This window comes from Bombina bombina, chromosome 6, assembly GCF_027579735.1.
Source record: "Bombina bombina isolate aBomBom1 chromosome 6, aBomBom1.pri, whole genome shotgun sequence".
Lineage (NCBI taxonomy): Eukaryota > Metazoa > Chordata > Amphibia > Anura > Bombinatoridae > Bombina > Bombina bombina.
Window position 1 is genome coordinate 398,114,732 of NC_069504.1, and position 20,467 is coordinate 398,135,198.

A 20,467-nucleotide genomic window follows, 5' to 3' on the forward strand; every position below is an offset into this window, starting at 1 on the left:
GGAAAGGTCAGAAGGCTTCTGCCGTTTCTTTGGCATCGTGGTTAAAGCTTTTTATTCATCAAGCTTATTTGGAGTCGGTTAATGCCCCACCTCAGAGAATTACAGCTCATTCTACTAGATCAGTTTCCACTTCTTGGGCTTTTAAGAATGAAGCTTCAGTTGATCAGATTTGCAAAGCAGCAACTTCTTTGCATACATTTACTAAATTGTACCATTTTGATGTATTTGCTTCTTCGGAAGCAGTTTTTGGTAGAAAAGTTCTTCAGGCAGCTGTTTCAGTTTGATTCTTCTGCTTATGATTTAAGTTTTTCCTTTTATTTATGAGACTAAACTTATATTTAGGTTGTGGATTTTTTTTTTTTTCCAGCGAAATGGCTGTTTTTATTTTATCCCTCCCTCTCTAGTGACTCTTGCGTGGAGTGCCACTTCTTGGATATTGCTAGCCCATACGTCACTAGCTCATGGACTCTTGCCAATTACATGAATGAAAACATAATTTATGTAAGAACTTAGCTCATCAATTAATTTCTTTCATATTGGCAAGAGTCCATGAGGCCCACCCCTTTTTTATGGTGGTTATGATTTTTTTGTATAAAGCACAATTATTTCCAAATTCCTTTGTTGATGCTTTTTGCTCCTTTCTTTATCACCCCACTACTTGGCTATTCATTAAACTGAATTGTGGGTGTGGTGAGGGGTGTATTTATAGGCATTTTGAGATTTGGGAAACTTTGCCCCTCCTGGCAGGATTGTATATCCCATACGTCACTAGCTCATGGACTCTTGCCAATATGAAAGAAATGAATTTATCAGGTAAGTTCTTACATAAATTATGTTATATATATGTATGTGTGTATGTGTGTGTATATATGTATGTATATATATATATATATATATATATATGTATAAGCTTCTGTAGGTCCCTCCTGAGGAGAGCGATATTGGCTTCTGATGCAACATCCATAACATTAAAGGGACACTGAACCCAAATTTTTTCTTTCGTGATTCAGATAGAGCATGCAATTTTTAAGCAACTTTATAATTTACTCCTAATAATTTTTCTCTGTTCCTTTGCTATCTTTATTTGAAAAAGAAGGCATCTAAGCTTTTTTTTGTTTTTTTTTTTGGTTCAGAACTCTGGACAGCAATTTTTTATTGGTGGATGAATTTATCCACCAATCAGCAAGAACAACCCAGGTTGTTCACCAAAAATGGGCCGTCATCTATACTTACATTCTTGCATTTCAAATAAAGATACCAAGAGAATGAAGAAAATTTGATAATAGGAGTAAATTAGAGAGTTGCTTAAAATTGTATGTTCTATCTGAATCACAAAATAAAAAATTTTGTTCAGTGTCCCTTTAAGCTCCGTATTCTCCGGTTCTTTTAGAGATGGACCTTCCAGCTTCTGTTTAGCTGCTGCCATCAAAGAAGTCGTTGCAGCCTTTAAACTTGACTCCACATTTAACATTTTAGGTTGGTCAGAAATTGCAGTTCCCTCTCCCATGTGGTCTCCTCCGCCATATTATTAGCACTGCACATATCCAGAGTATCCAATCTCTTCATTAAAGTTCCATAAAGATCCAAAATGATAACATTACAATCCACAGAGTTGTAAACTTGTTAAATAGAATGTGCATAGATAACCTCTCTTGTAGAGAGGGGGGTTGCAACTGAGGGTTAACTCGGCGGTACCTTGCCAACTGAGAAATCTTACATAATGCAAGGTCTTGCTGCTGACTTTTCTCCATTATGAGGTCACCAATCTTCAAAATTGTTATATCGTTCGTTACGTGGAATCTTCCTATACATTTAAGTGCTGGAAGCAATTATGAGTGCTGCATCAAAACGGATATATTTCACAATTTAAGCAGACCTCTGCAGGAGCCAGATTTTTTGCGACCGATTAGTTGACCGCTACCGGAAGTACCCCAGCACCATAATATTTTTAAAAAACATGTAAATCTTATTTTCTTTCATGTAATTAACAAGAGTCCATGAGCTAGTGACGTATGGGATATACATTCCTACCAGGAGGGGCAAAGTTTCCCAAACCTTAAAATGCCTATAAATACACCCCTCACCACACCCACAAATCAGTTTTACAAACTTTGCCTCCAAGGGAGGTGGTGAAGTAAGTTTGTGCTAGATTCTACGTTGATATGCGCTCCGCAGCAAGTTGGAGCCCGGTTTTCCTCTCAGCGTGCAGTGAATGTCAGAGGGATGTGAGGAGAGTATTGCCTATTGAATGCAGTGATCTCCTTCTACGGGGTCTATTTCATAAGGTTCTCTGTTATCGGTCGTAGAGATTCATCTCTTACCTCCCTTTTCAGATCGACGATATACTCTTATATTTACCATTTCCTCTACTGATTCTCGTTTCAGTACTGGTTTGGCTTTCTACAAACATGTAGATGAGTGTCCTGGGGTAAGTAAGTCTTATTTTCTGTGACACTCTAAGCTATGGTTGGGCACTTTATTTATAAAGTTCTAAATATATGTATTCAAACATTTATTTGCCTTGACTCAGAATGTTCAACTTTCCTTATTTCCAGACAGTCAGTTTCATATTTGGGATTATGCTTTAAATTATCATATTTTTTCTTACCTCAAAAATTTGACTTTTTTCCCTGTGGGCTGTTAGGCTCGCGGGGGCTGAAAATGCTTCATTTTATTGTGTCATTCTTGGCGCGGACTTTTTTGGCGCAAAAATTCTATTACCAATTTGTGGCTCTACCGTTTGGCCTTGCTACAGCTCCAAGAATTTTCACAAAGATTCTCGGTGCCCTTCTGTCTGTAATCAGAGAACAGGGTATTGTGGTATTTCCTTATTTGGACGATATCTTGGTACTTGCTCCGTCTTTACATTTAGCAGAGTCTCATACGAATCGACTTGTGTTGTTTCTTCAAGATCATGGTTGGAGGATCAATTTACCAAAAAGTTCTTTGATTCCTCAAACAAGGGTAACCTTTCTGGGTTTCCAGATAGATTCAGTGTCCATGACTTTGTCTTTAACAGACAAGAGACGTCTAAAATTGATTACAGCCTGTCGAAACCTTCAGTCTCAATCATTCCCTTCGGTAGCCTTATGCATGGAAATTCTAGGTCTTATGACTGCTGCATCGGACGCGATCCCCTTTGCTCGTTTTCACATGCGACCTCTTCAGCTCTGTATGCTGAACCAATGGTGCAGGGATTACACGAAGATATATCAATTAATATCTTTAAAACCGATTGTTCGGCACTCTCTAACGTGGTGGACAGATCACCATCGTTTAATTCAGGGGGCTTCTTTTGTTCTTCCGACCTGGACTGTAATTTCAACAGATGCAAGTCTCACAGGTTGGGGAGCTGTGTGGGGATCTCTGACGGCACAAGGAGTTTGGGAATCTCAGGAGGTGAGATTACCGATCAATATCTTGGAACTCCGTGCAGTTTTCAGAGCTCTTCAGTTTTGGCCTCTTCTGAAGAGAGAATCGTTCATTTGTTTTCAGACAGACAATGTCACAACTGTGGCATACATCAATCATCAAGGAGGGACTCACAGTCCTCTGGCTATGAAAGAAGTATCTCGAATTTTGGTTTGGGCGGAATCCAGCTCCTGTCTAATCTCTGCGGTTCATATCCCAGGTGTAGACAATTGGGAAGCGGATTATCTCAGTCGCCAAACGTTGCATCCGGGCGAATGGTCTCTTCACCCAGAGGTATTTCTTCAGATTGTTCAATTGTGGGGGCTTCCAGAGATAGATCTGATGGCCTCTCATCTAAACAAGAAACTTCCCAGGTATCTGTCCAGATCCCGGGATCCTCAGGCGGAGGCAGTGGATGCATTATCACTTCCTTGGAAGTATCATCCTGCCTATATCTTTCCGCCTCTAGTTCTTCTTCCAAGAGTAATCTCCAAGATTCTGAGGGAATGCTCGTTTGTTCTGCTAATAGCTCCGGCATGGCCTCACAGGTTTTGGTATGCGGATCTTGTCCGGATGGCATCTTGCCAGCCATGGACTCTTCCGTTAAGACCAGACCTTCTGTCACAAGGTCCTTTTTTCCATCCGGATCTGAAATCCTTAAATTTAAAGGTATGGAGATTGAACGCTTGATTCTTGGTCATAGAGGTTTCTCTGACTCCGTGATTAATACTATGTTACAGGCTCGTAAATCTGTATCTCGAGAGATATATTATAGAGTCTGGAAGACTTTTATTTCTTGGTGTCTTTCTCATCATTTTTCTTGGCATTCTTTTAGAATACCGAGAATTTTACAGTTTCTTCAGGATGGTTTAGATAAGGGTTTGTCCGCAAGTTCTTTGAAAGAACAAATCTCCGCTCTTTCTGTTCTTTTTCACAGAAAGATTGCTATTCTTCCTGATATTCATTGTTTTGTACAAGCTTTGGTTCGTATAAAACCTGTCATTAAGTCAATTTCTCCTCCTTGGAGTTTGAATTTGGTTCTGGGAGCTCTTCAAGCTCCTCCGTTTAAACCTATGCATTCATTGGACATTAAATTACTTTCTTGGAAAGTTTTGTTCCTTTTGGCCATCTCTTCTGCTAGAAGAGTTTCTGAATTATCTGCTCTTTCGTGTGAGTCTCCTTTTCTGATTTTTCATCAGGATAAGGCGGTGTTGCGAACTTCTTTTGAATTTTTACCTAAAGTTGTGAATTCCAACAACATTAGTAGAGAAATTGTGGTTCCTTCATTATGTCCTAATCCTAAGAATTCTAAGGAGAAATCATTGCATTCTTTGGATGTTGTTAGAGCTTTGAAATATTATGTTGAAGCTACGAAATCTTTCCGTAAGACTTCTAGTCTATTTGTTATCTTTTCCGGTTCTAGGAAAGGCCAGAAAGCTTCTGCCATTTCTTTGGCATCTTGGTTGAAATCTTTAATTCATCTTGCCTATGTTGAGTCGGGTAAAATTCCGCCTCAAAGAATTACAGCTCATTCTACTAGGTCAGTATCTACTTCCTGGGCGTTTAGGAATGAAGCTTCGGTTGACCAGATCTGCAAAGCAGCAACTTGGTCCTCTTTGCATACTTTTACTAAATTCTACCATTTTGATGTATTTTCTTCTTCTGAAGCAGTTTTTGGTAGAAAAGTTCTTCAGGCAGCGGTTTCAGTTTGAATCTTCTGCTTATGTTTTTTGTTAAACTTTATTTTGGGTGTGGATTATTTTCAGCAGGAATTGGCTGTCTTTATTTTATCCCTCCCTCTCTAGTGACTCTTGTGTGGAAAGATCCACATCTTGGGTAGTCATTATCCCATACGTCACTAGCTCATGGACTCTTGTTAATTACATGAAAGAAAACATAATTTATGTAAGAACTTACCTGATAAATTCATTTCTTTCATATTAACAAGAGTCCATGAGGCCCACCCTTTTTTGTGGTGGTTATGATTTTTTTGTATAAAGCACAATTATTCCAATTCCTTATTTTATATGCTTCGCACTTTTTTTCTTATCACCCCACTTCTTGGCTATTCGTTAAACTGATTTGTGGGTGTGGTGAGGGGTGTATTTATAGGCATTTTAAGGTTTGGGAAACTTTGCCCCTCCTGGTAGGAATGTATATCCCATACGTCACTAGCTCATGGACTCTTGCCAATATGAAAGAAATGAATTTATCAGGTAAGTTCTTACATAAATTATGTTTTCTTAAGATTAACATAGGGCTAGATTACAAGTGACGCTCTATCTGGATTTTTCACTTGCGCACTAACTGCGCTCAAAGTACACTTAACTTCAGGATATTGGAAGAAAAAATATTAGATTTCAATAAATATTCATTTTCATGTTTAAAGGTATTTATCTAGGAAGGGTTCCAAAGTGTATGTATGTATGCATGTGTGTGTGTGTATATATATATATATATATATATATATATGTATATATATATATATATATATATATGTATATGTGTGTGTGTGTGTGTATGTATAATATATATATTGTGAAGACAACATGACAGGTTCCCAAATTGGGAACCTAATCTGCCTGCTCAATAGTACATGGGGCCCAATGTTATTATTTTTGTTCACAGGGTTAATATAGAACTTTGTGGGGTGGTGGGGGGCTACCTTGATATGACTGTGATAGTAGGCAAAGGGAAAAAATACCAGAAAGATTAAAAGTATCACATAAAAACATAAATTAGAGATTGATTTTTACCCCAGTGGTGTTTTTCTGACGTATTGCACTGTAATATGGTATGAGTGTATGAATGGTTACAGGTATTTAAGGATTCTTAGTATTATAGAGCTAGGTTTCCTAGAATACAAATCATCCTCTCCAAAGCCTCTAGCCAGTAGCAAAATACATTAGAGGTTTGATTGTGGAATAGCATTTACCTTAAACTACCTGATTGATTATGAATACATTGTGAGATGGAGAGAGCAACATGTAAGTCATGCTGGCTTATTGCAGAAAAGCTCTGACATAGGTATTATATGGGCCTGGGTTGTCATAGAAACCAAAAATCCCAAGGTCGTGGCGAATGAATGCTGATGTGGCTTTTTCCAATTTGCTTTTTGTAACTTCAAATTAACCAAATCCGTATTCCCTGTTTTCAAATCAAAATGTTTGAGTGCTCTAGAAATGGGTTTTCTGTAGTGTTATGTTAATTATTTGCAGTGCATAAGAGATTTTTTTCTTTATTTTTTTTTTTAACAAAGAACGTGTCAAACAGGTTTCATTGATAACTTTTTACATGTTCTAGTTTTCTGACTAACCTAAATTGAACAATGTTGAGACTAAACTGTGATTTAGTCAACAAAAATACAAGTAGTTTTTGTTACGTAAAACACTTATTTTTAATGCTAACAAAATATTTCACTGTTTCTTTTCACAAGTATGTGCTTATCAAATTACTGACCTTTATTCAAAGATGCCCTATTGTACATTTATTCTAACTACTGAAATGTTTGCCAGCGCATTGGCACTGCAGAATCTCTTGGTGCTCTACAAATAAATGATGATAATAATAATACACATATATTACATATACAGGTATACCCCGCTCATACAGCGGGTTAGGGACCGGAGCCCCGCTGTAAAGTGAAAACCGCCTTAAAGTGAAACAAGGCGGTTTTAGCTATCTTTTAACTTGCCAGTGTGTTTAAAAACTTGAAAACATGTTTGAACTAACTTATATTAGGGGTACAATAGTTAAATGTTTAGTTTAACAGTAGCACAGCACAGTATTCAATTAGTATTCAATAAATACTGTACCTGTAAAATAGTGACAATTATTGTAGTAAAATGTGCCAGACGATAGCACTGAGACACAGATTGTACTGTAATGCTGTAAACAGAGTAAACTGTGCATAACAAAATGGTGCCAGTCACTTTTCTCGCAATCTCACAATGTTTACAGCACTATTTCAAAATCTTTGGAGGTTGAACTTCAGCTCCACAAAGCGCTGTATTAGCGAAGCGCTGTAAAGTGAAGCGCTGTAAAGTGAGGTATACCTGTATCTGTAGGAACATGGAAGAAAATGCCTGTTCTGGAATCCTTTTAAGCTTTATTTATCTTGCATTCACTGAACACATCTTGCTTTTCAGAAGTGCAGAAGTTTTTTAGGAGGTAACTTTGACTGAGGTTCAGAAATCGTTGTGCCAAAAACAAGCTCAAGATTGTGTGACCAACTCCTAAATTGCATGTTTTATATTCATCTTTTCAACTTTTAGTTTTAATCAACAAAAGAAACATATGTAAATGAGGAATATTTTTTGTCATAGGTTTGTTGACAAAAATAACTGATAGGGTTACTATACTAGACTGATGTACTGATGTTCTGGTTTTCAGGTACCTGGCAATTTCCATGTGTCAACTCACAGTGCCACTGCTCAGCCACAAAATCCTGATATGAGCCACTTCATTTACAAGTTGTCCTTCGGTGATGTTTTGCAGGTGAGCTTCCCAAGTGCATGTAAGCTATGTGCTTGACAAGCTGTTTATGCAAATCACAGGCATAACACCATTATTGGGAGTGACAAGCTTCCAATCTTAACCGTAATATGAGGGGTATGTTGCATATATCACATATTTTGCTTTCCACTGATTTGCTACTTAAATACCAATCACACCCGGGTGCTAGAAAGATGAAATCTTTATAAATAAAATGATTTCAGGATTTTGGGAGAAGCAAAGAAAATGTTTTCATCTTCTCTCTGCTATTGCATTCTTGCTTTTATCACAGGTATTTATATATAAACCTTAAAATCACAAATTGGTCTGATCTAGTTTTGTTAAATTACTAATTACATTTGTTACCTTTTGTAAATATTTTACATTAAAATCTGAGAACAAGGAATTTTACAGAAGTTCATATGAAAATGCATCAAAACTGAAAAATAAAAAGACTATAAATAAAAAATGAATTTTCTTATTCTATGATAAATTTATTTTGTACTCTAAGTGTGCTACCATATGTAGATTCACATTAGCACAAATAACGAAAGGAAAGGCTATACCTACTATGTCTTTGATCCTTGATTATATCATAATGTTGGTTTGTTTTCAAATTTGAATGGAAACGAGATTTACATTGTTGCCTCTGATTGCAGGTTCAAAATATTCATGGTGCTTTTAATGCCCTTGGAGGAGCAGATAAACTGGCCTCAAATCGTGAGTATATTTAACGTTTACTTTGTATTAAATCATATACGTTATATATACAAAAGTTATCTTCCTCTAAGCTGATCACAACCTAATGGGTTTCTATAGCCTTTAACCCCATGGGTATGGCAGTCCATTACTAATCTGGCTGCCACTTTGTTTGTGATTGGCTGAATGTTGTCACATGATAAAAGAGTGGAAATAGACATAACTTTGAAATTTGTCAGAAAAAAATCTACTCATTTGAACTGCTAATGCATTGTCTTTTTTATCATTCATTTGTTAATTATGCAAATTTACTTTATTTACTGGTCCTTTATTAATTGAGCTAATTCTTGCAATTTTAAACAACTTTCCAAATTTCTTCCATTTTCGATTTTGTTCTCTCGATATAACCAATCCACCAGCTCCAGACAAAATAAATACTGGTCATGTCTTTCATAGTGCTGTTGCTCTTGTGTGTGTCTACATGTGCAATGGCACTCTGACAGACCTGCCCAGTATTATGTGTGGAGTGGTGGATCTGTCAGAATATGTAGTGGGGGAATGTCAGGTCGCGGCCCACCAGCAGGGCTGTCACGGCTGTTGAGAAATCATGCTTTAAAGGATTCATCTCACATTAACATAAAAGATCACTTGGCCACTGCACAAAATGGATTAACTTAATGTCTGAAAGATAAATAAGTTACATGTCGTCTAAGCAGATCTTGTTATAGTGAACAACCCTTGTGCTTAAGGTGAGGGGGGAGGAGAAAGGAAGAAAAACACATATATATATATATATATATAGGCAAAAAGAGTCAGTTGCACTCTCACAAACAGTTCTCCAAGGGCCAGGGTGCTAGAGTAGTTGAAATGTAGCAAAACAGGAAACAGCACTCTCTGGACTTAAGTAAAAAACAAGTAGTTTATTCAGTAACGTTTCGGGGAATGCTCCCCTTCATCAGACCAACAACATACAAGTGAAGCAAACATTTAAGCATACACAAACCCCTCCCCCTAGTGCAAAAAACCGCCAAAAATGGTTGCCATAGCAACCAAACAACCAGTTCAAAGTAAATACATTTACCAATGCAACAATGACATCAAAGAAACCAGATCATTATGGTTAATTAGCATCAGGTCAATTAGCAAATCAACACATCATCCTACCACATAATACACCTGCTGTATATTAGTACTTCTAATACCCCAGTGGCAGTGTGTCCTTTTAAAGAGACATATCACAATATTATTAGCTAAGTACAGGAAAACAAGAATGTGTAGAAAAAAGGGGTTGAAAAAACGTTTAGTTAAACATCGGCACCTCATCATATTGAAATGCAATTCACGTAATGCACTTATAGTTAATGCCTAACTCATAATACCCGTACTACATAGTCAAGGGTCATGTGTACCATTAATGCTATAGACGCCAATAACAGCAAACTCGTTATTCAGATACCTCAAACGATGTGACCGTATTACATGCACAAAGTGTAGCACGACCTATGTAGTCACCCTGTTCAGCATCGGACCAACCTCGCGCTGAATCTAGCACAGTTACTAGCGGAACAACAAGGGTTATGCGCATGCGTGTAAACCCGGCGCAGTCCGGCCCCCAATGCTCCAGCTAGGTACCCAATAGGATAGAAAGGACAAGCCCCCACACCGGACAAACAGAGTTATTAAAATGGCATGGTAAGAGGGTGGGCCCCAAGGTACTACTAAGGGAAGGAAGGGTCCGGGTCATGAACGTAATAAATGCAGCAGGATATGTAGTAGAAGATAGTACAACACACCTAATACCCAGATATCAGGAGTCACCCACTTAGGTGTAGTAACCCAGCTAGTTCAGTCTGACATACACGATGAGATGGGTATATGCGTCTGTCTTTTCTAACCTGTCAGCACCGGTCTTGCGGTCAAGACACCTATTGTCCCTGCATAGGCAATTTTACAGGGTCACATAAAGGTTGTCTATAAGTGTGCGCATGCGTGTCAGCCATGCCCAGTCAATTATTATTGGTATAAGGCAAGGTCCCTGATAGGCCGTATGGGACAAGCCCCTATCCCTATGTGAGTAACAGTTTTGCTAAGAGATAGGGGGGCAGGGGTCCAAAGTCAAAAGATATGTCGGTCACAGTATGTTTCAGGCTGATGCTATGATTACAGGTTTGCTAGAGTCCGGTGGCCCAGAATTATAAGGATCGCTATAAAGGAAAAGAGACCCCTAAACTAATGTGAATAAATACATAGTACAGGCAGGTCCCATCCCCCTAGGTACAGAAAATACTAGTGCTAACAGGGTTCCGTAGTGCAAGGTTAATAGCACCAGCACTCAGTGATGTGTCAACACTGCGGTGTGCATCAATAGTAACATCCACTAGTGTACATAACAGAAACAACCTAAATAAGGGTACACCCATTGGGCACCCCTCCTGGAGGGTAAATATGGGCAGAGCCTACAGCCAATCAGCAACCAGACTTCATGAACCCACTGTGGATAAAAGAATGCATACATAGTATCAGATACTGTACAAACTATATTAATCCCCTTAGAAAGATACAACCAGATACATTAGAAGCGTAAACAGCTCAGTTCATAAAAAACAATGCCAGTCTATCCCCATGTTCAAACCTCTGGGGTGTATAGTGTCCAGTTTGAAAATCCACTCGGCCTCCTTCTGTAGGAGACGGGTGTCCCTGTCACCTCCCCTAGGCATTGGGGGTACATGATCGATGAGTTTAAATCTCAGGTCCGCCACAGAGTGACCCTTCTCCATAAAATGTCTGGCCACCGGTTGGTCACTCTTGCCTTTCTCAATTGCCGTCCGGATGGCACTCCTGTGATTAGCCATCCTTTTCTTAATGTCATCTGACGTCTTACCTATATAGAATAGGCCACAGTTGCAATTCAGCATGTACACCACAAATTTTGTGGTACACGTAAGGAAATGCTTGATCTTGTAGCTTGTGTTATTGTGTGGATGTTTGAACTGCTTGCATTGCAGCATGGCGTTACACGTTACACAACTCGGGCACTTGTAGGAGCCCCTTTTGGTGTTTGTCTTGACCTTGCTGTAGTATCTGATACTATGTATGCATTCTTTTATCCACAGTGGGTTCATGAAGTCTGGTTGCTGATTGGCTGTAGGCTCTGCCCATATTTACCCTCCAGGAGGGGTGCCCAATGGGTGTACCCTTATTTAGGTTGTTTCTGTTATGTACACTAGTGGATGTTACTTTTGATGCACACCGCAGTGTTGACACATCACTGAGTGCTGGTGCTATTAACCTTGCACTACGGAACCCTGTTAGCACTAGTATTTTCTGTACCTAGGGGGATGGGACCTGCCTGTACTATGTATTTATTCACATTAGTTTAGGGGTCTCTTTTCCTTTATAGCGATCCTTATAATTCTGGGCCACCGGACTCTAGCAAACCTGTAATCATAGCATCAGCCTGAAACATACTGTGACCGACATATCTTTTGACTTTGGACCCCTGCCCCCCTATCTCTTAGCAAAACTGTTACTCACACAGGGATACGGGCTTGTCCCATACGGCCTATCAGGGACCTTGCCTTATACCAATAATAATTGACTGGGCATGGCTGACACGCATGCGCACACTTATAGACAACCTTTATGTGACCCTGTAAAATTGCCTATGCAGGGACAATAGGTGTCTTGACCGCAAGACCGGTGCTGACAGGTTAGAAAAGACAGACGCATATACCCATCTCATCGTGTATGTCAGACTGAACTAGCTGGGTTACTACACCTAAGTGGGTGACTCCTGATATCTGGGTATTAGGTGTGTTGTACTATCTTCTACTACATATCCTGCTGCATTTATTACGTTCATGACCCGGACCCTTCCTTCCCTTAGTAGTACCTTGGGGCCCACCCTCTTACCATGCCATTTTAATAACTCTGTTTGTCCGGTGTGGGGGCTTGTCCTTTCTATCCTATTGGGTACCTAGCTGGAGCATTGGGGGCCGGACTGCGCCGGGTTTACACGCATGCGCATAACCCTTGTTGTTCCGCTAGTAACTGTGCTAGATTCAGCGCGAGGTTGGTCCGATGCTGAACAGGGTGACTACATAGGTCGTGCTACACTTTGTGCATGTAATACGGTCACATCGTTTGAGGTATCTGAATAACGAGTTTGCTGTTATTGGCGTCTATAGCATTAATGGTACACATGACCCTTGACTATGTAGTACGGGTATTATGAGTTAGGCATTAACTATAAGTGCATTACGTGAATTGCATTTCAATATGATGAGGTGCCGATGTTTAACTAAACGTTTTTTCAACCCCTTTTTTCTACACATTCTTGTTTTCCTGTACTTAGCTAATAATATTGTGATATGTCTCTTTAAAAGGACACACTGCCACTGGGGTATTAGAAGTACTAATATACAGCAGGTGTATTATGTGGTAGGATGATGTGTTGATTTGCTAATTGACCTGATGCTAATTAACCATAATGATCTGGTTTCTTTGATGTCATTGTTGCATTGGTAAATGTATTTACTTTGAACTGGTTGTTTGGTTGCTATGGCAACCATTTTTGGCGGTTTTTTGCACTAGGGGGAGGGGTTTGTGTATGCTTAAATGTTTGCTTCACTTGTATGTTGTTGGTCTGATGAAGGGGAGCATTCCCCGAAACGTTACTGAATAAACTACTTGTTTTTTACTTAAGTCCAGAGAGTGCTGTTTCCTGTTTTGCTATATATATATATATATATATATATATATATATATTCAACTCTGCTTCACCTTATGTCTCCATCAAACTATAAAGAATAAAAAAAGCTCAGACCAGACTCACAGTTAATGAACCAAGGGGACCATTTTTGGTAATGCAAGTGAAATTTATGTGGGGGGGGGGTAAACAAATGCTCTTTTAGTTCATTATTTTGAAATAGTAGCATGCAACTGGATAAAAAGATTGGTGAGAACAGGTCATCCAGGCTCTTGTAATAGATGTAATACGTAGCACTCCTAATAATGTTTTATGCCCCTTTTAAAGTGCTGACTTAAAACATGATAGGTAAACATTTTTGAAGAGGGGACATGGATACCCAAAGAGCCATAGGAATGAAACAATGGGCAGAAGCTTTGAGACTTTAGGGCAGTGAAGACTTTCTTGAGCAGACAGTAAAAAACATGAGCGACAATATGAGTTTAAAGTTATAAACAGGAGCGGAGCAAATATCCTTGAAAAGTGGAGAAGAATTTTGAAGTTAAAACCGGAAGATGTAGCATTGGACTATGACCTGAGCAGCTGCGTCTTGAAAAGTTTCAGGACAGAGCGAGAGAAAGACAAGTAGTAGAGAGTCCAGATAATCATGCGTGTGCCAAAGGCAGTAGTCAAGATTGTTTTATTATAATAATAATATACCCCTGGTGTGAATAATACACTTTTCTTTTTAAACGGGGAGAGGCCACAGCTGCATTCATTACTTTTGGGAATTCAGAACCTGGCCACCAGGAGGAGGCAAAGACACCCCAGCCAAAGGCTTAAATACCTCCCCCACTCCCCTCATCCCCCAGTCATTCTTTGCCTTTCGTAACAGGAGGTTGGCAGAGAAGTGTCAAAAGATTTCGGAGTAGTCTCTTATCGAGGGTAGTATTCTTTGAGATGGGACTGGAGTTTTAAGTAGTCCTGTAAACCTCTCAGTGAGAGCATGGGTAACAGTTAGAGTCCGGAGATGCAGGGAGAGTCTTTCTGCGAAACCATCCCGACTCATATTAACAGCTCCATAAGCAATCAGCGTTGACGAGTTTCGCTGCCTGCTTTCTTTACTCAAGTCCATGTCAGAAGCGATGCTACTGTCTGTCACACTTAAACGGCCATGTTACTGTTTCAGATTAATCTCCTACCTCCCTTTTTCAGATCGACGATATACTCTCATATTCCATTACCTCTACTGATGACCGTTTCAGTACTGGTTTGGCTATCTGCTATATGTGGATGGGTGTCTTTCGGTAAGTATGTTTTCATTACTTAAGACACTCTCACAGCTATGGTTTGGCACTTTATGTATTAATATAAAGTTCTATCTATATGTATTGTACTTATATTTGCCATGAGTCAGGTTTATGTATATTTCCTTTTGCAGACTATTCAGTATTGATGATATTTTGGGTTAAGCTCCAATTTTTCCTATAGTTTTATATTGTGTTTAACAGTATTGTTGGGAATTAAATTTTCCAAAGAGTTTGCTTGTTCTTTGTTAAGAGTCCTTTTTTTTATGTTTAGATAAATTTCTTTCATGTAATTGGAAAGAGTCCATGAGCTAGTGACGTACGTATGGGATATACAATCCTACCAGGAGGGGGAAAGTTTCCCAAACCTCAAAATTCCTATAAATACACCCCTCACCACACCCACAATTCAGTTTTACAAACTTTGCCTCCTATAGAGGTGGTGAAGTAAGTTTGTGTTTGATTTTCTATGTTGATATGCGCTTTTCGGCATTTTGAAGCCCGATTCCTCTCAGAGTACAGTGAATGTCAGAGGGATGTGAAGGGAGTATTAGCTATTGAATTCTATGGTTTTCCTTGCGGGAAATCTTTTCATAGGTTCTCTGTTATCGGTCATAGAGATTCATCTCCTACCTCCCTTTTTCAGATCGACGATATACTCTCATATTCCATTACCTCTACTGATGACCGTTTCAGTACTGGTTTGGCTATCTGCTATATGTGGATGGTTGTCTTTCGGTAAGTATGTTTTCATTACTTAAGACGCTCTCACAGCTATGGTTTGTCACTTTATGTATTAATATAAAGTTCTAAATATATGTATTGTACTTATGTTTGCCATGAGGCAGGTTTATGTATATTTCCTTTTGCAGACTATTCAGTTTCATATTTGGGAAAAAACATATTTAGGAAAATATTTTTCTTACCTGGGGTTTAGTCTTTTTTTCAAATTGACTGCTTTTTCACTAAATTTCCGCGGGCAAAATTAGGCTCGCGAGGCGCAAAATGCTGATGTTTATTGTGTCATTCTTGGCGCAAGAATTTTTTTGGCACAAAGGTACGTCTGGTGGCGCAAGTTCATCATTTCCAGCATCTTAGTTGACGCCGATTTCCTTGTACAAGGTGTGTCTGCAATGAAGTGAGTGTCTCATTTCCGGATATTGTTAGCACCAAAAAAAATTCAATTTGCGTTGTGCGTCATACTTGCCGTCAAATAATTTCATTATTTAAAACCCCATTTCCTATATGCCTCTTGCCTTTTTATATGTCAGAGGGCTATGCTGTTTGCATTTTTTCCCATTCCTGAAACTGCCATTTAAGGAAATTGATCATTTTGCTTTATATGTTGTTTTTTTTCTCTTACGTTTGCAAGATGTCTCAATCTGATCCTGTCTTAGAAACCACTGTTGGAACCCTGCTGCCTGATAACAGTTCTACCAAAGCTAAGTGTATCTGTTGTAAATTTGTGGAGATTATATCTCCCGCTGTGGTATGTAATAGTTGTCATGATAAGCTTTTACATGCAGAGAATATATCCATCAGTTCTAGTACTATGCCTGTTGTTCCTTCAACATCTAATGTACATGATATCCCTGTGAATATAAAAGATTTTATTGCTGATTCTATTCAGAAGGCTTTGTCTGCTATTCTGCCTTCTAATAAACGTAAAAGGTCTTTTAAAACTTCTCATAAGGTTGATGAAATTTTAAATGACCGACAACATACTAAATTATCCTCCTCTGATGAGGATCTATCTGATTCAGAAGATCCTACCTCAGATATTGACACTGACAAATCTACTTATCTATTTAAAATGAAGTATATTCGTTTTTTTGTTAAGAGGTGTTCATTACTTTGGATATTGAAGAAACTAGTCCTCTTGATACTAAAACTAGTAAACGTTTAAATTCTGTTTATAAACCTCCTGTTACTCCAGAGGTTTTTCCAGTTCCTGATGCTATTTCTGATATGATTTCTAAGGAATGGAATAAGCCTGGTACTTCTTTTATCCCTTCTTCAAGTTTTAAAAAATGGTATCCTTTGCCAGCAGTTAGATTGGAGTTTTGGGAAAAGATCCCCAAAGTTGATGGGGCTATTTCTACTCTTGCTAAACGTACTACTATTCCTATGGAAGATAGTACTTCCTTTAAGGACCCTTTAGATAGGAAAACTTAAATCTTATCTAAGGAAAGCTTATTTATATTCTGGCTATCTTCTCAGGCCTGCCATTTATATGGCTGATGTTGCAGCTGCATCAACTTTTATTTGGAAAGTTTTGCGCAACAGGAAATGGATCCTGATTTGTCTAGCATTGTTGGCTTGCTTCAACATGCTAATCATTTTATCTGTGATGCCATTTTGGATATCATCAAAATTGATGTTAGATCTATGTCTTTAGCTATTTTAGCTAGAAGAGCTTTGTGGCTCAAATATTGGAATGCTGACATGGTATCTAAGTCTAGATTACTATCTCTTTCTTTCCAAAGTAATAATTTATTTGGTTCTCGGTTGGATTCAATTATTTCAACTGTCACTGGGGGGAGGGGAGTTTTGTTTTGCCTCAGGATAAAAGACCTAAAGGTAAATCTAAAGCTTCTAACCTTTAGACAAAATAAGGAACATAAACCCAATCCTTCCCCCAAAGAATCTGGTTCCAATTGGAAACCTTCTCCGAGTTGGAATAAATCCAAGCCGTTTAAAAAACCAAAGCCAACCCCCAAGTCTGCATGAAGCTGCGGCCCTCATTCCGGCTCAGCTGGTGGGGGGCAGATTAAGGTTTTTCTAAAACATTTGGGCAGATTATGTCCAAAATCAATGGATTCAGAGTATTGTCTCTCAAGGGTATCAAATAGGATTCAGAGTAAGACCTCCTGTGAGAAGATTTTTTTCTCTCATGCATCCCAGCAAATCCAGTAAAGGCTCAGGCTTTTCTCAAGTGTGTTTTTAGATCTGGAGCTTTCAGGGGTAATCATACCAGTTCCGTTTCAGGAACCGGGTCTGGGGTTTTATTCAAATCTATTCATTGTCCCAAACAAAGAAAATTCATTGAGGCCAGTTCTGGATCTGAAAATTTTGAATCGCTTTGTAAGAGTGCCATGATTCAAGATGATGACTATAAGGACTATTCTGCCTTTTGTTCAGCAAGGTCATTATATGTGCACGACAGACTTACAGGATGCATATCTTCATATTCCGATTCATCCAGACCTCTATTGGTTTCTGAGATTCTCTTTTCTAGACAAGCATTACCAATTTGTCACTCTTCCATTTGCCCTAGCAACAGCTCCAAGAATCTTTTCAAAGGTTCTCGGTGCCCTACTCTATGTAATCAGAGAATGGGGTATTGTGCTGTTTCCTTATTTGGACGATATCTTGGTACTAGCTCAGTCTTTACATTCTGCGGAATCTCACACAAATCAACTAGTGTTGTTTCTTCAAAGACATTGTTGGAGGTTCAATTTACCAAAAAGTTTCTTGATTCCTCAGACAAGGGTGTTGCCAACCTGCTTATATCTTTCCGCCTCTAGTTCTTCTTCTAAGAGTGATCTCCAAGATCATCATGGAACAATCGTCTGTGTTTCTGGTAGCTCCAGCATGGCATCACAGGTTTTGGTATGCGGATCTTGTCCGGATGTCCAGTTGCCAAACTTGGCCACTTCCTTTAAGACCAGACCTTCTGTCTCAAGGTCCGTTTTTCCATCAGGAGCTCAAATCATTAAATTTGAAGGTATGGAAATTGAACGCCTAGTGTTTAGTCATAGAGGTTTCTCTGACTCAGTAATTAATACTATGTTACAGGCTCGTAAATCTGTTTCTAGGAAGATTATCGAGTTTGGAAGATTTATATTTCATGGTGTTCTTCTCATAAATTCTCCTGGCATTCTTTTAGAATTCCTAGAATTTTACAGTTCCTTCAGGATGGTTTGGATAAAGGTTTGTCTGCAAGTTCCTTGAAGGGACAAATCTCTGCTCTTTCTGTTTTATTTCACAGAAAGATTGCTAAGCTTCCTGATATTCACTGTTTTGTACAGGCTTTAGTCCATATCAAGCATGTCATTAAATCAATCTCTCCTCCTTGGAGTCTTAATTTGGTTTTGAAGGCTTTACAGGCTCCTCCTTTTGAGCCTATGGCTTCTAGTTATTAAGCCGTTAACCGCAAATACGCTGGAATTACGCAGGCTGATTCGCTGTAGTTATCAAGCCCTACAGACCGGCAAAAGTAGAATCTAGTGACATAACCATACGATCCGCCAAACTCAGTCCGACACAGATCGATGGTTACGTCACTCCAGATGTTCCGAACGCAAGTTCGGCACAATCTGACTACTTTTTCTAGTTATCAAAGAACTAGCAGGTATGCTCGCCACTATTCCGGGCCAGCATACGATCCCATAGGAATCAATGGGAGTCTGACAGCAGCGAGAGCTCATGTCCGCTGCTGCCCGATATCCCATTGATTCCTATGGGAAGTGTCTGCACCTAACATTTACCCCGAGTCTAAACACCCCTAATCTGTCCCCCCTACACCGCCGCCGCCTACATTAAACTTATTAACCCCTAAACCGCCGCTCCCGGACCCCGCCGCCACCTACATTATACCCATTAACCCCTAATCTGCTGCCCCTACATAAAGTTATTAAACCTTATCCTGCCGATCCCGGACCCCTCCGCAACTATAATAAATTGTTTAACCCATAAACCGCCGCTCCCGGAACCCCACCGCAACTATAATAAATTGTTTAACCCCTAAACCGCCGCTCCAGGAGCCCATCACCACCTACATTACATTTATTAACCCCTATCCTGCCCCCCCCACACCGCCGCCACTATATTAAATGAAATAACCCCTAAACCTAAGTCTAACCCTAGCACCCCCTAACTTCAATATTATTTAAATTAATCTCCATAAATATTAATCCTAACCTAAGTTACAATTACACCTAACACTACACTATCATTAAATTAATTAACTACAATTACCTAACATTAAATAAAATTAAAATTAACTAAAGTACCAAAAAAAAAACTAAATTACAGAAAATAAAAATTTTTTAAAGTTTAAACTAACTACACCTAATCTAAGCCCCTAATAAAATAAAAAAGCCCCCCAAAATAATAAAATTCCCTACCCTAAACTAAATTACAAATAGCCCTTAAAAGGGCCTTTTGCTGTGCATTGCCCCAAAGTAATCAGCTCTTTTGCCAGCCCTTAAAAGGGCTTTTTTCGGGGCATTGCCCCAAAGTAATCAGCTCTTTTACCTGAAAAAAAAGAAATACAACCCCCCAACATTACTACCCACCACCCACACACCCAAACCTACTCTAAAACCCACCCAATCCCCCCTTAAAAAAACCTTACACTACCCCCTTGAAGATCACCCTACCTTGAGCCATCCTCACCCAGCCGGGCACAAGCGGTCATCCGATCCGTCCAGAAGTCTTCATTGAATCCGGGCAAAAGAGGTCCTCCAAGCGGCAGAAGTCTTCATCCAAGCGGTATCTTCTATCTTCAATCAACCGGAGCAGAGCCATCTTGAATCCAGCCGACGCAGAGCCATCCTCTTCCATCGACGTCCTAACACCGAATGAAGGTTCCTTTAAATGACGTCATCCAAAATGGCGTCCCTTGAATTCCGATTGGCTGATAGGATTCTATCAGCCAATCGGAATTAAGGTAGGAAAAATCTGATTGGCTGATGCAATCAACAAATCGGATTGAAGTTCAATCCGATTGAGTTTGCATTCTATTGGCTGTTCCAATCGATGAAGACTTCTGGACGGATCGGATGACTGTTTGTGCCCGGCTGGGGGAAGAAGGCTCAAGGTAGGGTGATCTTCAAGGGGGTAGTGTTAGGTTTTTTTAAGGGGG

General features: G+C 39.3%; 1 protein-coding gene across 1 annotated transcript in view; it reads left to right on the plus strand.

Moving 5' to 3' along the window:
* The window catches only part of ERGIC1 (endoplasmic reticulum-golgi intermediate compartment 1), a 352,939-nt gene that overhangs the window by 269,029 nt on the left and 63,443 nt on the right, over nt 1–20,467 (plus strand). The window contains exons 6-7 of the mRNA XM_053717133.1: nt 7,804–7,908; nt 8,565–8,625. Coding sequence (XP_053573108.1) covers nt 7,804–7,908; nt 8,565–8,625 — 166 coding nt within the window. The remainder of the gene's footprint in view (nt 1–7,803; nt 7,909–8,564; nt 8,626–20,467) is intronic.